At 40.2% G+C, this 17,260-nt stretch overlaps 1 protein-coding gene across 1 annotated transcript in view; it reads right to left on the reverse strand.

Annotated features, from left to right (window-relative positions):
• Positions 1-898: 898 nt before the first annotated feature.
• LOC132381107 (lysine-specific demethylase 9-like) overlaps positions 899-17,260 on the reverse strand; it is a 78,682-nt gene continuing 62,320 nt past the window's right edge. The window contains exons 4-7 of the mRNA XM_059950335.1: positions 14,581-14,723; positions 14,325-14,492; positions 9,931-10,039; positions 899-7,880 (exon numbers count right to left, since the gene is read on the reverse strand). Of these exons, the coding sequence (XP_059806318.1) occupies positions 7,518-7,880; positions 9,931-10,039; positions 14,325-14,492; positions 14,581-14,723 (783 nt within the window). The 3' untranslated portion in view covers positions 899-7,517. The remainder of the gene's footprint in view (positions 7,881-9,930; positions 10,040-14,324; positions 14,493-14,580; positions 14,724-17,260) is intronic.

The raw sequence follows: 17,260 nt of genomic DNA on the forward strand, positions 1-17,260 counted from the left end.
TGAATCCGCAGTGTTTCTGTTCACGAAAATAATCACGATTGCGATTGAAAATAAAGTGGAAATAATAAAGCGATTGGAAAGAGGTGAAACGCCAACGGTCATTAGAAATGCGTTAGGCTACAGTCGGTCAATGATCCGAACAACTTTAATGGATAAGGTGAGAAAGGCTGTGCCCTGATGAAAGCTACATTACTAAGCAACACAGTGATTTAATTATTGGGTTTTGGGTTTTTGATTCTCACATCAACCTGGCATGGTGGAGAGCGCACTTGATAGCAGTCTGTTACTGGATTGAACTCGGGAAGAAGTTCCCGAGCCTGGCGCTAAAACATACATTCTTAAGTGTTTTATATGCATAGAAAGGTAAAATATATACTATATACTAAGACAAACATTTGACTAACTGACGCTAAATAATATCGGATGTACCTGTTCCGACTTACTGAGTAAGAGAACTTCCGATTTTTTCCGATCCTGATCCATGGTAACCTATGCACATCTCCCGTATACTTTAAATCATCTCTAAATTACTTATAATACCTAATACAATGTAAATGCTATGCAAAATAGTTGTTATACTGCATTGTTTAAGGAATAATGACAAGAAAAAAAAGTCTGTACATGCTCGAACAACACTTCTGGGTTTTTGCAATTCGCGGTTGGTTGAATTTGCGGATAAGGAGGTCCAACTGTATTTACAAATAAGCTAATAATTGCATGAGGGGAAAAAGGAACGCTACGATATTCTGATAAAATTAAGCAGTATAGTGGCTCAACTCTTAAGAACATTTACAGACTAGTTGGATTAAATGTCCTGTTTGTGTGCAGTATTTTTTAGGTTACAGAAAATTACACTTTCCTTCATTAAAATAACACCAATAAAAAAAAGACAACTTCAGAACTTTTTCCAGTTTATTTAAAAAAATACTTCAAAGAAATTTTCTATGTATTCCATCTGCACGCTCAAATTTAAAATCTTACAAAGCAACATTTTAAAAGGTTAAAACATGCTTCATATAGTGAACTAAAGAAATTCACTGAGCAAAAGGTTAATATCACGTAGAGATTTATTTATCTTAAAATGTACCATCTGCTCACACTCTGCTTCTTTAAAAAGTTATTACACCCTCTGGTGAGACAAGAATTTATAGGGGTTGTGATGGAACTAAGGCCAAGCAAAGCAAAGCTTACTTCCCAAGCAAATGCCATTCTGAAATTTTATTTGCAAGTGAGGTTCTCATGAATAATTTCCTCCGTGGACCACTGGTTTTACAGATTCACACACGGTTGTGGAACAGTACTTTGCATTGACAGTGGATTTGGCTGTCTGTCCAAAATAGTCAAGTGTCCATCAACAAACTAACACATACTGCACTTATCCCTTTAGTTTTGAATTGTACCGGGCAAGTGGAAAGAAAATCCATTAAGAGTGGTGCACTCCTGAGGATGCAAGTCTACTGTTGCATCAAAAGAAAAGCCTTTTCTATTCTACTTATTCCAAGAGATCACAAATGTTCTTTTGGTTCTCTTCCACTTTCCAGAAGATTAGACCAAAAAGCCATTATGTCTTCATGACTTTAGATTGACTTGATTTGTGGAGAGCACATTTTCCAGTAACTCGCACTTGACACCAAATCCCCAGAAAGCTTTTTGATGCCTCTTCTTGTCACCATCCCTCTATTCAGACTACTATCACTGACCAGTTGTACAACTCCAGAGCTGTAATATTCCTTGATTAAGAAATGCAGATATATTGAAGATGTTTCCAGGTAGGGGTAGGCTGTTTAAAAACAAAAACAGGGCTCAAACAGGTTATTCACTATAACTCCAAATGAAATTCAGGACAAATTCCTCAACTACAAAAATGGTGAGAATGTGGAGTGCCCTGCCACATAACTACTGAAGGAACAGCACTAATGGAAAGATCCCTTCAGTTGACTTGCAATCTCATATCCAATGAGGGGTGACACCAACATTTTTGCAGTCTTGAAAATTTTCAAACAAGGCCTGATTAACAGCAACCCTTCAGCTCTGTTAACACCTCTGACCCTGAACGGCAGTAGACATTCTTGTAGTGCAGAAGGGACACAAAGCAAAATATTTTACTTGGCGAGTGGGAAGATATGGTAGGTAACAGATTTGAAGTCAATGACGATCTGTGTAGCCAGCAATCAATTCACTATGATCTATTTTACACCACCCTCCCTCTGAAGCAGATGTCTAGAATGAGAGATGTACTCAATCTGATAGTCCAATGACCTCCCAGAATGGGCAGGCACAAAGCTCGTCAATGGGTCAACTTCAAAAATGATCTTATGCACTCTAAGAATGGATGGACATACTTGCAGCTTGATTGTGTAATGATCTCAAGAACAGACATGCCCACTTGCAGTGTGGCACTATATTACAGTATTCTGAAGATTTGTAAGCCAATGATATCAACAATGCATGCAGATCAGCTGAAAAGTTTACATTAATGTAAATATACTTAACAGAAATACAAAAATACAATACCCTTCTGGGCATTAACTCTGCTACACTGATAGAAATGTTCAAAAATAAAGTAAATGTCTTCATAAATTACCGCTAGATACACTGAGGCATTTCAATAATGCTGACTATTGGTAAAGTAAGATAAACCTGAAGGAATTATCCTGCTAGGTACAATATTACAATATCTTAAAGGAGTCATATTTCTTTTGAAAACAGCTTACATTTATAAATGGATAAAAAATTACAAATACACTAAAGTGAATAAAAAATACAAGTGCCTGGGAAGCAAGTTTTACTCTGAACAACCAAATTTTAAGCTCTAAAAATCTCAGGACAAGACAACAAATACAGCTCCTCTCATTAAAAAGCAGAGAATGAGTTTCTGGAATTCTTACCCCACCCCCCCCTCCCCTTCAATCTAAGTGTTTGGAGGATAAAATTATTTTCAATATAAAGGTTGTCCATCATGTTAGCAAGTGCTTGTTGCTCAAGAACCCTGTTTACACAGATTACATCATTTGATTGCACATTACATTATAGTTTTTTTAAAATCAGATTTTAACATATATTCTGATTTTGTAGATATCTCAATATTAAGCATATTGTCATATTACTGGAACAGGAAGAGATGTAGAATTGGCTGAAGAAAGCTAAATGTTTGCTATTTAGAAAATTGATGTTGGAATGGAAACGGAATAGGGAATCCAGGAGAGATAGCTATTTATTGCTTCCAACTTAGATTAACAACTTGGAGTTAAGGAACTGGACAAATCTATAGGTGAAAGACAACAATCCAGGCAGCGGTTTCACTGGCATTCAACATGTCCATCATGTAGAGATGGGACAAAATGTGCAAGGTACTTCAGTTGGGTAGTCCTTAGCCTGCAGGCTGGTAAAGATACAAGAGTCTGAATGTCCTGATTTTGTACCTATAATTTCAAGAGGGAAATCTTGCAATGGATTGTCAGGAAGGGCAAGCCAAGGCAGAGCATGTGGAGTTATATGATGGTATGCACTGCATATATCAAAGTGGTTCCACTGAGTTTCCAGTGCAGAGGGCATGTAGCCAGTTTCAAGCTGTGCACAAAAACTGGCATTGTCTTAAGAGAGAGCAGATTGGTTTGAATTGGTTGAAAGAAATTCACATCAAGAGTGTTAAATGAGACATGCAAAATCTTTCCCAATTCCCTCGAAAGCTAATGGGTTTCAGAACAATGGGACTTTCGAAAATATTAAATTATTTTCATACCCAAGTCAATGGTCACTCAGTCCATCATAACTGCAATATCAAGCTGATCTCCGAATCATCTCCTTTATAGTGAACCATCTCAATCCAAGAATTTAACTGGACCTCTCAGCATCCACACCTATAGTGTGTTCTGCGCTCGCAAAGAGAAGTTGCAAACGTTTATCGCCCGTTATGAGGAGAAGTGTTCTAAAATCACATCCTTTGCACTGAATTCCAAACCAGTTGAAAGCTTCTTTGCTACAAAAAAAGCAATCTTTGGAGGACCTCAATATGTTGAGCAGCATCAGCTAGGTATGGGAAGATTTGTCGATGCTCTGTTGATTTGTTTAAAGTTCCTTTGACATTTTGAATCTATTCATAATGTTAAGCAGCCTGATTAGATTATCCCTCAGTCATCTAAATGGAAGATTATGCAAGCTAGTCCTCAATTCAACCCAAATGCTACAAGTTGCCACTGCAAATTGGCATTGTCAGGTCATTTTAAAATACAGAACTACTCAAATTTCCATCATATTGAGACTATACTTGGGATACAACAAAACTCAATTTAGGCAATACCTTTCTGAAATCAAAGCATTTTCTAAGCTCATTGTACGAAGTAATCTGTTCTGCATTTGACTGCCTTCTCGATTCCAGTCTAATTGCTCCTGGAGCCTAGAAAGTACATAACAACATGCAGATCAACAGAAGAAACTAAGACAAGGTTGAAAAGACAAGCTTGTATTAGAATCCTAATAGCATAGTTGGCCACCATTAGCCCATTTATATCTTTCCTGGCATACAGGAAGAAAAAGTCTGGGAATTTTATTCCCTTCCAAGTAATTGTCCAATTTAATTTTGAAAGCAAGTATGGGTGATTAGTAGGAATGGCTGAACTAGATCACCAGCTGGCAGTGCATACCAATCACAATGTTTTGTATTAAAAATTAACTTTATGCAATTTGTTGTTGGGTGCTTCCATCAACAACCTCAGGAAATAACTTTTCCTGCAGATTTTCTTCCAATTTTGAGTGGATATTAAACTAGATCCCTGAAAAAATTCTATTGATTAACCAAAATGAAACTTCGCTGCAGAACAGATTTGCACTTATAAGAGATGGGCAGTCTGTGCAGAGAATGAAATGCTGTAAGGACTTTTTCCTTACACATTCCAGAATCTGCTCATATGCCTAACATTACTGTTGACCTGTGTATAAAAATAGTCATTGCATCTTAGGACAGTTTCAACACACTGTAAAACTCAGTCCATTTAGCTGTCAAATTACTTCAAAAGAAAAATGAAACTAAATAAAGTGCAACAAGAATGAATTTTTGATTTCAAGGAAGCCATTATCTTCAACGTTATGGGTATTGAATTAAAGGTAAGCTAATTATAATGTAAAAATAGCTAACAGACTGGTAATTTAAAATTGAGTTGAGATCGAGTAAGCAGTATTAAAATTTCAATGTGATGTGGTTCCATAAGTTTTCCACCAATGAGAGTGTCCTTTCTTGCATCTTAATGCAGCTTGCTGCAGATTAATAATTATTGCTGTAATTAGCCAGCAACTTCTTCAGCAATGCATCACACAACTTGCAACAGAGTAAAATGTGAACTAGTCATGATTTCATGATCCCTCTGTTCCGAGGCCTGGAACAAGCTCGAGAAGGAAATAAAAGGAGTTGGACTATTTGATCTTTAAAGCCTTTTCTGCTGTTCGATATGATTACAATTGATTTAGATTTTTTTTAAAGATCTGCCTAGGTTCCATAAACCTTTGCTAGGCATGGAAATCTATCAACCAAAAATATTCAAGAAACATCTCCGAGCCTTTACAGCTTTCTTGGGAGTTTGGGCTTGCTCCTCCCTGTTTCAAGCACATTCTGCTACAAGGTTTCAATGGCCTTGTTCCAAAGTACATTGGGTCTGCAACAATGGGAAACAAATGTGGAAAGGAGCAGAGGACGGAAGTTTAAGGAAGTTCTAATCACAGCATTGATAAAAACAAAATTATAAGACACATAAAATTAATTGAGGTTGTCTAATGAATGAGAGCAACTACCTTGCCCAGGAATGGCAGAATGAGAGATATGGCTACATACTTGGACAGATGTAGGTTGCATTAACATTATGCCCTTAAGTTCTTCAGTATCAGAAATCTTAATATATTGATAGTAGCCATGAAGTACAAGTTCATAATTTTATGAATGAGAAAGGACTTCCACCCCATTCTAAAGTTATCTAACCCAAATGACTTAAGGTCTCCTCACCACAGATTTAATTCTTTCCCCATTTAATCTTTCAACAAGAAATTTCCAGGGATGAATCAATGGAATATGTTCCTGAACACTTTTAGGGAAGAGGCAAATTTTCAAAAGTCTAATCAAGACCTACTGCAATCCTAACCACGACAAATGAGTAATAGTTCAAGAGAATTCTTCTTTCCCAAGTAATCTTATTGATATTTAGCCATGTTTATTTCACAAAGTAATTCAGAAGTGAATGCCTTCAGCTGGAGTCCAGTGAAAGGTTGTGGCAATAATCTCCACTCCACAGTCCAGAGATGAAAGGAACTCTGCATGAGCAGTTTAACAATAGCAGAAGCAGCCAGCTTCACAGCCCAGGGGTGACACTAACCCAGACTTAAGCCATTAGTGAAACAGGCATCTCAGTAATCATGAAAAAGCCACTCATGAACATCAGCAATGATTTTCAATAGGGATGAGGGACAAGGTTAAATTGCAACAACTTCAGTACTCAAGGCTGGAGGAAACCTCAGCATGTTTGTGCTGTCCTCAAACATTACTTAAAACTCCTTAAAATATTCCAAGATCATGGGGATGTCTTTAAACTTGCAGAGATGAACTCCAATAGAAAATTAGAAGCAGACGGTAGACATGCACTTTGATACATACATGCAAAAGGAGTCTAGTATATGTAAGCTGAATCAGAATAAGTAATTAAGTTTGGGTTAGTCTTACATGGAGTTTAAATACTGGTCTAAAGTACAGTAGTTGAGATGACTGCTCATTTTTGTGGCACTGTTCCTACCCAAAGGGGAATGAATTTTGTTCATTTTCTCAATGTGGGGAGATTCTGACAAGCCTGACATCTGATGTCATACCCAAACATCATATCTTAACTGCATAAGCTCACTGGCCAGCTAGGTCAGTTCAAGAGGCAGAAATGGGTTAATCATTCTGCTGTAAAACAGAAATAATGTAGAGACTCAGAGTGGGCAAAGATACTGTATCCTCAAGGAAATGAGTGAGCACTGAAGAAACTGGACCACAGTGAGCATTGTTCAGATATTCTAAAGATCTATTCCTGCACATCCTCATAATGTGTTTCGTCAATAGGTAAATTTACAATCATGCAAGTAAAATATAAAACAGCAAAATAGTGGCAAGACTTCATTAAAAACAGTCTATTGTGAAGTTACAGAGAAGAACACTTTAATTTTGTTTGGTTTATAGTGCTGGTGGCACTCCTGCTACATTATGCACTTGGAAATGAAGTGCAGGTTCGACAAGGCCTTTTCAGGACATTAGCCAGAATCAGAGTAAAGAGGTCAAAATCCTGACCATGAGTGGCCTGAACATCTGTGTAAACAGGGCTGGTCTTCACTTGCTGAGTGCATTTTAACGTCACCGCAATTCAAGGAACACACTTTAAGAACGGCACGATTTCTTCACTAAAATTTGAATCCCAGCCAACTTATAAAACTAAAACTTCACATCCCTGTTTAAAAAGAAAGAAAAAATATTTATTTAAAAAGTTGAGTATATACACACGTTATTGTGGAAAACTTTGCTGATCTTGGGATTGATGACTGTGATCTTCCTGTATTACAGGCAGCTTAGCCTGGACTTCAGGTTCCACTGCCATATCATCTGAACAGCTCACATCAGTTTCTGTCTTAATTTCTTTAGTGGCGATGTCAGAGTCTGTGTTTGGTTTTGTTTCTGTCTCCTCCTGGTGGTATTTCTTCAGGCGTATGTGCCATGCTAAGCTACAAACAGCAGACACAGTTTTGAACTGGTGAATGACATTTCGAGGAATAAAGTATATGTCGTTGTCCGAGAGCTGGATTCTGGAGTAGCGGATGCCCTCCCTCCGTAATTGATTGAGTTTTGCTTCATCCACCCATTGCACGCACTGTGAAAAGAAAAGGGAAACTAGAATGGTATACCGTCCTTGCAGTAAATGACACTGATGCAGAAATCACTGAAGCAAGGATAGTTCAAAACCTATTCCAATAGTTCGATGCTATTCCTCAACAAACCACCATTATACTTTACCTAGTAAACATGTCAGTGGCAGGAAGATCCTTATAGATTTACTTGCACTTAGAAATGCATGCACAGTATTCATCTTTTTATTCATTTAGAGATACAGCACAGAACAAGCCCAATGAACTGAATCGCCCAGCAACCCACCTTTTTATCCTTAGCCTAATCAACGGACAATTTATAATGACCAATTAACCTACTAACCGATATGTCTTTTGCCTGTGGAAGGAAACCGGAGCACTGGTGGTAACTCACATGGTCGTGGGGAGAACATACAAACTATTTAAATATGGCACAGGATTGAACTCTAACCCCCTAAGCTGCAATAAGTGCAGGGTGCTTGGACTCAAGGTACCGAAGCAGTTTTGAGGGCTTCATTGCCTCATTAGACAGCCTGCAGGTCCGAACTCCATCCTCTGGCCACCCGCTGCCAGACACCCTGGCCAGGTGCGGCTAGTCATGGGTGGGGTGAGAGGACAAGGTCAGGGCCGGAGGTCCCTGTGCCAGGGCCGCGGCAGTTGCAGTCCGGACAGAGCAACCAACTGAGCGAGGAGAGCGAGAGGCCCACACCTGCCCCCCTTGTAGGATCTATTGACTGACAAAAGTTTGTTTCAGCAGATCGCAGCGAGGTAGCTGCTCTGATACTTACGAAACCTTGAGTCTGAATTAGGTCGTCTGTGAATATTTTAGCACCAGATTCCCCACAAACATTTGGTGTGGTAAACAGGTTCAGAGGCGGACCCATCTGTCTGCGCTCTGGCCCTTCCCACCGGCTGCGCTCTGGGCCGTAGCGTCGGCACTTCCCGCCAGCCGCGCTCTGGGCCAGAAGCATCGGGACTTCCCGCTGGCCACGCGTTTAGGTGACTGATGACCTCACATGGGTTCAAGTTCAACAGTGGGCTGACAGGGAATGAGGAAAGGTGCAACCGACTCTTATTGTTTCCTCGCGGCCCAGTGGTTGGGGACCACTGAAGTACACTGTGTAGTGCGGGGGAGCTACACACAGGCGCACTGGGCAGAAAGCACGGAACGAAAACCCCGCAACCCGGAAACAATCTCTCAACAGTATTTGTGTATTTATTTATTTTTTTCAGGATCTACTGGGAAAGTCTCAAAGATCGACCAGTTGATCTAGATCGACGGGTTGGCGGCCACCACCCTAGAGCATAGAAGAATGAGGGGAGATTTGATAAGGGTTATACAAAAGTATAAGGGTCACAGATGTGCAAGCAGGCTTTTTCCACCGAGGTTGGGTGAGACTAGAACTGGAGGTCATGGATTAAAAGTGAAATGCTTATGGGAAACACGAGGGAAAACCTCTTTACTCGAGGGTGGTGAGAGTGTGGAATGAGCTGTCAGCGGAAGAGGTGCATGCATAAAGAGAAAGTTGGATAGATACACAGATGGAGGGGGTATGGATGGCATGGTCCAGGTGCAGGTCGATGGGACTAGGGAGATTAATAGTTCAGCACAGACTATATGGGCCAAAGGGCCCCTTTCTGTGCTGTAGGTGTTCTATGATCGCATTTCCAAAATCTCAAAATGAAGCACTTTCTTCAAGACCAGACCACAGGTCAAATACCTTTGGGACAGTACTGCATGGAACACCTTAAACTACATCTCTAAAACCTCTGCACAAGTTCTAATGGCTTAGGAAATAAGGCTTGGCTGCAATGGTGACATAATATTGCAAGAATGGTTCCAATTACCAGCTACATTACTTGAAACTAACACAAACATCCTGAAGCTAATCCAACCGCACAAAATTGATAGCAAGCAGAATCCTCCCATCAAATTCCACTTCCTATATATCACACCTCAGCATGATACAATGAGTTAAAGCAGATAACTAGGCAGATGTGCAACTCTACACATAAACTCACACTGAACTCTCGAGGAGGATTTGAATGGAATACCTGTGACACAGGTGGCTCATGCAGATCCAGCTGTAATCGTTGTACAACGTCTGTGAAGTCCTCTGCATGAAAACATATCACGTCTTTGGTTATTCGAATCTTGTCACTCCTACCAAGAACGGAACAAAAGTTTTATTAAGTGGGATTTGAAAATAATTTCAGATTTTGTAATAATCAGATTAGAATGACTGAAGCAATTTAAAGTTTGAAATACAAAGAATGAATTTACAACATTTTATCAAACTCTATTAATACTGGAGAAGTTTTTGGAAAAAACACAGGAAAGGACAAGTAATAAAAAAAACTATCAACTGAGAATTCAAATACACTGAGAGGCGTTTAATATTTGACAAGTAAAACTTCAATCGTCGAACAGATGAGCATCTGTTAAACAGAGAACCAGGGGTGCTCGATGAATACAAAAAAAAATAAAGGACTCACGAAGAACATATGTAAACTCACTTCTAAGTTGACTCACCACGGAATCAAATTTAATCCAATGTTAGGATTGCACAAGATACAAAGCTTTTAACTACATAGAAGTGCACCTAAAGCACATTGCTACCCCTGAAACTGCCTTTGAATCCAAGTACAGTATTGTGCAAAAGTCTAAGGCACATATATAGAGTTCGGGTGCTTAAGATTTTTGCACAGTACTGTAGATTATTATTCTCCATTTACCAAATTGCACTTAATATTACTGAACTAATACAAAAGTCTTAGGCATCTTAGCTGTAGATGTTAGGCGTGGCTCAACAGTAATGCTATACTCAGTGCAAAGACCAAGTTTAGGTCTCATTTATACTGACAGTCCCAGTACAAAACTGCAAGAGTGTCAGAGCTGAAAAGTTTGTAGGAACCATGTATCCATTCTCTATCTGCTTTCTATTCTGCATTGTGCATTTATTATGATAACTAGTCATATGAGCAGGGGTGTGGTGAAAGTGAAGAGAATAAGTTACATATCCTTGCTTATTTCGGGGAAGTTTGTAGCTTGGGAATGGCAGATGTCGTATCTATTGCTGGCCGCCGAGATAACACAGAATAATGCTTGAGTACACTTAAGTTGATTGCTACAAGATTGTATGTTTGCTAATTGCTAATAAAGGATTGAATAAAGGATTCGACTTTTGGAATAATCCTTGGAGCTGGGTGTGTGTCATGCAAGTATAATAACTCCACTGTGACTGCAGGCTAGCAGCAATTGTTTAGTTTGGGTTTTGCTGCTACAAAGGTCTTTACCTAGGCAATGCAGAAGTGTGTTTGGAAGGTTAAAGGAGTGCTGATAAAAAGACTCAAAATTGTTACGATACAGGTTACAGCTATCAGGGCCACTGTCTTTAGCTTGAAGTACAGCAATCCCATACGGTACTTTTCTCCGCATACAAATCATGCTCTCATTCTGTCTATTCCTCTCTGGAAACACTAAATGCAGATACTTCCAGATTCCTAAAATGAGAAATTCTGCAGAATCTGGAAATCCAAAGTAAAACACACAAAATGCTGGAGAAACTCAAGTCAGGCAGCATCAATGGAAGTGAAAAAACAGTTGACGTTTCGGGCCAAGACCTTCCTTTGGGACTGGAAAAGGGGTAATGTGCCAGAATAAGGTGGAAGGGAAAGGGAAGGATGCTAGCTAGAAGGTGACAGGTGAAACTAGGTGGGTGGGAAAGGTAAAGGGCTGGAGAGGAAGGAATCTAGTAGGAGAGGAGAGTGGACCAGAGGAGAAAGGGAAGGAGGAAGAGATGCAGGGGGAGGTTATAGGCAGCTAGGAAGAGATAAGAGCCCAGAGTGAGAAATAGGAGAGGAGGGATTTTTAAAAAAAAAACTGGTTTTGCAGGGAGCAGTCAAGATTACCATTTACTGATTGCTGTTTTTTTCTTGCATTAAGAGGTTAAACCATGTCCCCTTGTATCCTTTGCCCAAGAATGTAAAATTATGGTTCCAGGTGCATGAATCATCCAGTTATAACAATAACTTCCTTTTATTTGCCGCATTTTAACCACTCACAATCTTGCACACTTCTATCAAATCTCTCAACCTGCATGGCTCCAAAAAGGAAAACACTAGCTGGTCTAAGTTTATAACTGCAATTCTTGGTTTAGGTATCTAGCAAACCATTTTGTATAATCTCTAGGAGCTCCACACTCTTTTTAAAGATGGGTGAGTAGGATTCCAGCATAACACTCATATTTCTGAATTATGCGCCTCTATTCAAGATCAATATCTCATCTTACTAACTGCACTCTCAACATATCCTGCCACTTATAAATGAGCACCCAAGACTGTCCCAGCACCATATTTAAAACTGCTTTAAATAGTTTATTTTGATTCTATTCATTCTTTTTAGCAAAATGTATCACTTCACACTTCTCTCACGTGCTACTTGTTTACCTATCCTAAGTCTTGGTAAAATAAAATACTGCAAGTACATGGGTCAGGCAACAACAGTGGGAAAAAAATCAGTTAACATTTATTTATTTAGTGATACAGTGTGAAGTAGGTCTTTTTGGCCCTTTGAGCTACACCACTCCAGCAAACCCACAACCCGGATTAGCCCTAACCTAATCACGGGACAATTTACAACAACCATTTTACCTAACTGGTATGAGGAAACCGGAGCACCCAGGGAAAAGCTGCACATCCAATGGGGAGGAAATACAGAGGCTACTTACAGAGTGGCGCCAGAATTGAATTCCAAAGACCTCGAGCCATAATACCATTAACCACTACTCTACTGTGGGACCCAAAGAATGCATAATTCCACTGGGGCTCGAACACAGGACCTTCTGTGTGTAAAGCAGACACGTAACTACTAGATTATGGAACCTTCTATTCAATGTTTCTTTTTGTAGAAATGCTAACATTGTGTTTTTTCAGCATTTTCTGTTTTTATTTCAGATTTAAAACACAGAACAACACTGGATATGCCATTCAGCTCATGAGTTGTGGCAATTCTGATGCCAATTTATACTAAATGTCCTAAGCATCATCCATATCCTTCCACTTTCATGTGTCTATTTAAAAGCCTCAAACTGCCTGATTCCACTAGCACCTCTAGTAACCCATTCCTGCCATCTATCATTCTCTGCCTGCCGCTCATGCTGCTTTCAACCTCCTCCCCTCGCTCCCCCCACAAAGTCTTGAAAGTATGTGTTTTGGTGTTCTACCCTGGGGAAAAAATTCTGGCTGTGCGCCATATCCAGGCCTCCCCAGTCTTTGACACTCTAAGGGAAAGGTTCTTAACCTTTTTTATGCATGGACCAATACCATTAAGCAAAGGGTTCATTAACCCCAGGTTGGGAACCCTTGCAACCCAAGTTTGCTCAATCTTTCCCTATAGCTCATACCTTTTAATTCAGGCAGCATCCTGGTAAACCTTCCCCAGTCTCCACATCCTTTCTATAATAACGTGACCAGAAATGCACTCAATGCTCAAGTGTCTAAATAAAGTTTCATATAGCTGCAGCATGACTTCCTTCATCTTTTCCTCAGCACCCCTACCAATGAAAGAAAGCATGCGATATACCTTATCCACCTTATCCACTTGTGTAGCCCAATTTCAGTAAACGATGGACCTTGAGTCCAAGATCCTTCTGTATCTCCATAACATTAACCTTTTCCATTCACTTGGCCTCCCGAAGTGTGACATCTCCCATTTGCCCGGGTTAAATTCTATCTGCCACTTCTCTGTCCATATTTGTAACTGATTAGATCTTGCTATATTCTTTGATAGTCCTTTACACTGTCCACAACTCCTTCAATCTTGGTTTTACCTATCTACATTTTCAATCAAATTATTGATATTGATCACCAACAGCGATCCCAGCACTGATACCTTTGCCATCCACTCAGTTGGGTTTCAACAAACTGCTTCCTCAAATCCTGTAGAAATTTCTTACTCTTACCTTTTAATCTCTGTCCATTGGTTTTAGATAATCCTCTTACAGGGGAAATCTCCTATCATCTAGTCATGTCCTGAATTTTTTTTTACATTTCCATCAGGGCCCTCCCTGAGCCTTTCTGCTTCAAGGAAAACAATAATCACTCTCTATAAATAAAATGCTCCATGCCAGACAATGTACTGGTGAAATCTCTTTTCCTATTGCGTAGTGGTCAGCTGCAGATTGGAAAATTTAAACCCTGGATACCGGGGTTGTCAGGGACAAATGCCAGTGTCTTTAGTTGCAGAGGTTCAATATTAGTATCTTGATGCTCATGGCATTATTCCGTGTAACAAAAGGATGGCTCTCTTTGAAATGAACTTATCCAAGAAATCACATGAAATGGCATCATTGAGGGGATGATGGGGATATTTGGAGTAGGTATATTCACCCCATTCTGCATAAATCTGTAATGAAAGGCCAGACAAATGCAAATTACGACCTTCTTACCACTCTCCATACTGGACTGCCTTCAGTACACCTACAGCTGCCGTGCTCTTCCAATCAAAGCCTTGCCCCACGTGATCTGCGTGGGCTCGCGTTCTGTCCTCAAAGAGGATTTCGCGAGGTTCGCTGGCCCGAGGTAGATACTGGAGATTCTTGATTTCATTCATTGATCTGCAAAATAATAATAATAGTCAAAACCAAGCTTGCCCTGGGTTTTATAAAAGACTGCCTGAAGTGTTACATCCCAAGGTATTCCTACCGTCGTCTCTTGAAGGGTGACTTTGGCATATCAGCAGTTGGAATCATCTGCTCGCCGGGTCTCACCCACATTATGGGCCCATCGTCACTCTGTGACCGGCAGTGCAGCTGAAGGTTGGACAGTGTCCCCCATGGCAGAGTCATCTATTTGAGATATATCCATTAAAAAATGACTGAGAACAATTTAATCCCACATGTACAAACAGTCAGATTCCTTCCAATTACAGAACAGAAACCCATTCAACCCATTGTGTTTTGGCTAGCTTTCTCAAACTAACCCTATTAGTTTCACTGCCATACTTTAAACTTTCCGCTTAGTAATGCAAAATCTTTACATAAAGATCCATAAACAGTTGCATGAATCCGTTGAACTGAAAGCACGTTAACTTGTAAATGCTGTTTTATACTATTTTTGAGCTTCATTTTGAACGTTACTACCAAATCTGAGCCACCATTTATTAGGCAGTGCATAACAACTAACTCTAAAATAAACTTCTGTTCAACTACTAGCTACCTTTCAGCAAGAGAGTTCTGTTCTAAGATTTTACAAAGCTCATATTTAATAACGTTCTCAGGCTAGAAGTGTTAAAATCAAAGCAACGTGTTTTTGATCATTACCAGAAGATTGCTGTGAACTGTCTTCCTGACAAGCAATCTATATCAAAAAATGTTCTCCTACAATAGTTGGATGAAACTTTAAACTTTGACTCACGAAAGGAACAATAATTGTTTATTTTGTAAATGTTAAGTTTGTCTGGCAGGACACCCCCCACATATACACAAGAGATTCTGCAGATGCCAGAAATCTAGAGCAACACACAAAAGTGATGGAGAAACTCAGAAGGTAAGGCATTTCTATGGAAACTGATAGACATCCAAGACCCTTTATCAGGACTGGAAAGGAAGGGGGAAGATGCCAGAATAAAAAAAATGGGGAGGGGCAGGAGAGAAGGAAGGAGGACTAGCTAGAAGGTGATTGTGAAGCCAGGTTGGTGGGAAAGATAAAGATCTGGAAAAGAAGGGGAGGAGAGTGGACCAAAGCAGAAAGGGAAGGAGGAGGGGCACCGGGGGAGGTGATAGGTATGAGGCCAGAGTGGGAAAGAGATGAACAGCCAAGAGGGAGAGGAAAACAAATTATCAGAAGGAGACATCACTTTCATGCCATCAGGTTGGAGGCTACCTAGATGGAATATGAAGAGTTGTTCATATGAGAATGGCCTCATTGTGGCAAAAGAGGTGGCTATGGATTGACATGCCAAACAAGCACCTGTTAATAAATTTAGAAGTCTGATGTATGTAACATGTTGTTTCCTATGCACTGTTACGCCTGCAGCCCCCTCCTTTTTGAGAATCGCAGGATCGCTGTTGATTTGGGTCAGGAGACCCAGGAAATGAGAGAGAGAGACGTGCGGAATGTCTTGACCCCCCCTCCCCGGCGATATAAAAGCTACGGGAAACAGCCATTGTCTCTTGGAGACGGACTTGTGTATTCCAAGACTGTGCTACGTGGAAGCCCTCAAAGTGGACTGGTTGAGGGAGGGATTGCATCCCCCCCCCCCTCAACCTGATTGACACCTGAGACCCTGTGAGTCAGGATAAAAGAGGGTCTGTGGGAACAGCCCCTCAGACGCACCAGAAGAAACGCTAGCGATCCCGTATTAGTGGAAGCCGGTGGGAGGAGGCCACGTGCGTTCGGTTCTATTTGCCCCGGAACCGGTGCTTTTACCACGGAAGAACGGCTTTTAGCTAACAACGGGGAAACCAACTCCCAACGACTCTCTAAGGGTTGACATCATAAAAGGACTGGGCAAGTTTTAACCCGTCTTTCTCTCAAACCAAAACGCTGCAGCTTGAACGAACTAACAGTGACTTTTATATTTCCATTGGACAATACATTATCCCCTAGAGAACGATAGAGCTATTTCTTATTGATTATTATTATACCCGCGCTTTTAGATTTAGTATTGATGACATATATTATCTGTATGTTTGCATTGATATTATTTTGTGTATTTTTATCAATAAATATTGCTAAAATAGTACCATCAGACTTCAACGGACCTCTCTATCTTTGCTGGTAAGTGACCCAGTTACAGGGTTCGTAACAGCACATAAATTGTTTCTCTCTCTCTCCACTTTCAATGATTGTTCTCTTTTCAGTCTTGCTTGTTTTTGATGCCATAACCCTTAAAAATGGAACCCATTTGTTACCTGGACACTGCCTGTGGTGTATAAAATTTACCTCTAACCTCTGACAAGAGACTCAAAAGGTTCCTACTAGTGAGAAATATATCCCAGTAGAGTTTTTACTGGAAATGCATCCCTGTAGTGGATATTTGATTATTTATTCATTTATTTAGAGAGACAGCACAGAACAGGCCCTTCTGGACCAACGAGCTGCACCACCCAGTAACCCACCTATTTAACCTTAGCCCAAACACAGGACAATTTACAATGCCCAATTAATGTACTGACTGGTACGTCATTGGACTATGGGAGGAAACCAGAACACCGAGGAAATGCGCACACTCATGGGAGGGACGTACAAATTTCTTACAGATGGTACTGCAATTAAACTTTGAACTCCAGCATGCCAAGCTGTAAAAGCGTCGTGCTAACCTCTGTGCTACCATGGCAACCTACATTTTTCACCCAAGGACTGTGGCAAAGAAACTGGTGAA

This window comes from Hypanus sabinus, chromosome 25 (assembly GCF_030144855.1).
Source record: "Hypanus sabinus isolate sHypSab1 chromosome 25, sHypSab1.hap1, whole genome shotgun sequence".
In the NCBI taxonomy this organism is placed as follows: domain Eukaryota; kingdom Metazoa; phylum Chordata; class Chondrichthyes; order Myliobatiformes; family Dasyatidae; genus Hypanus; species Hypanus sabinus.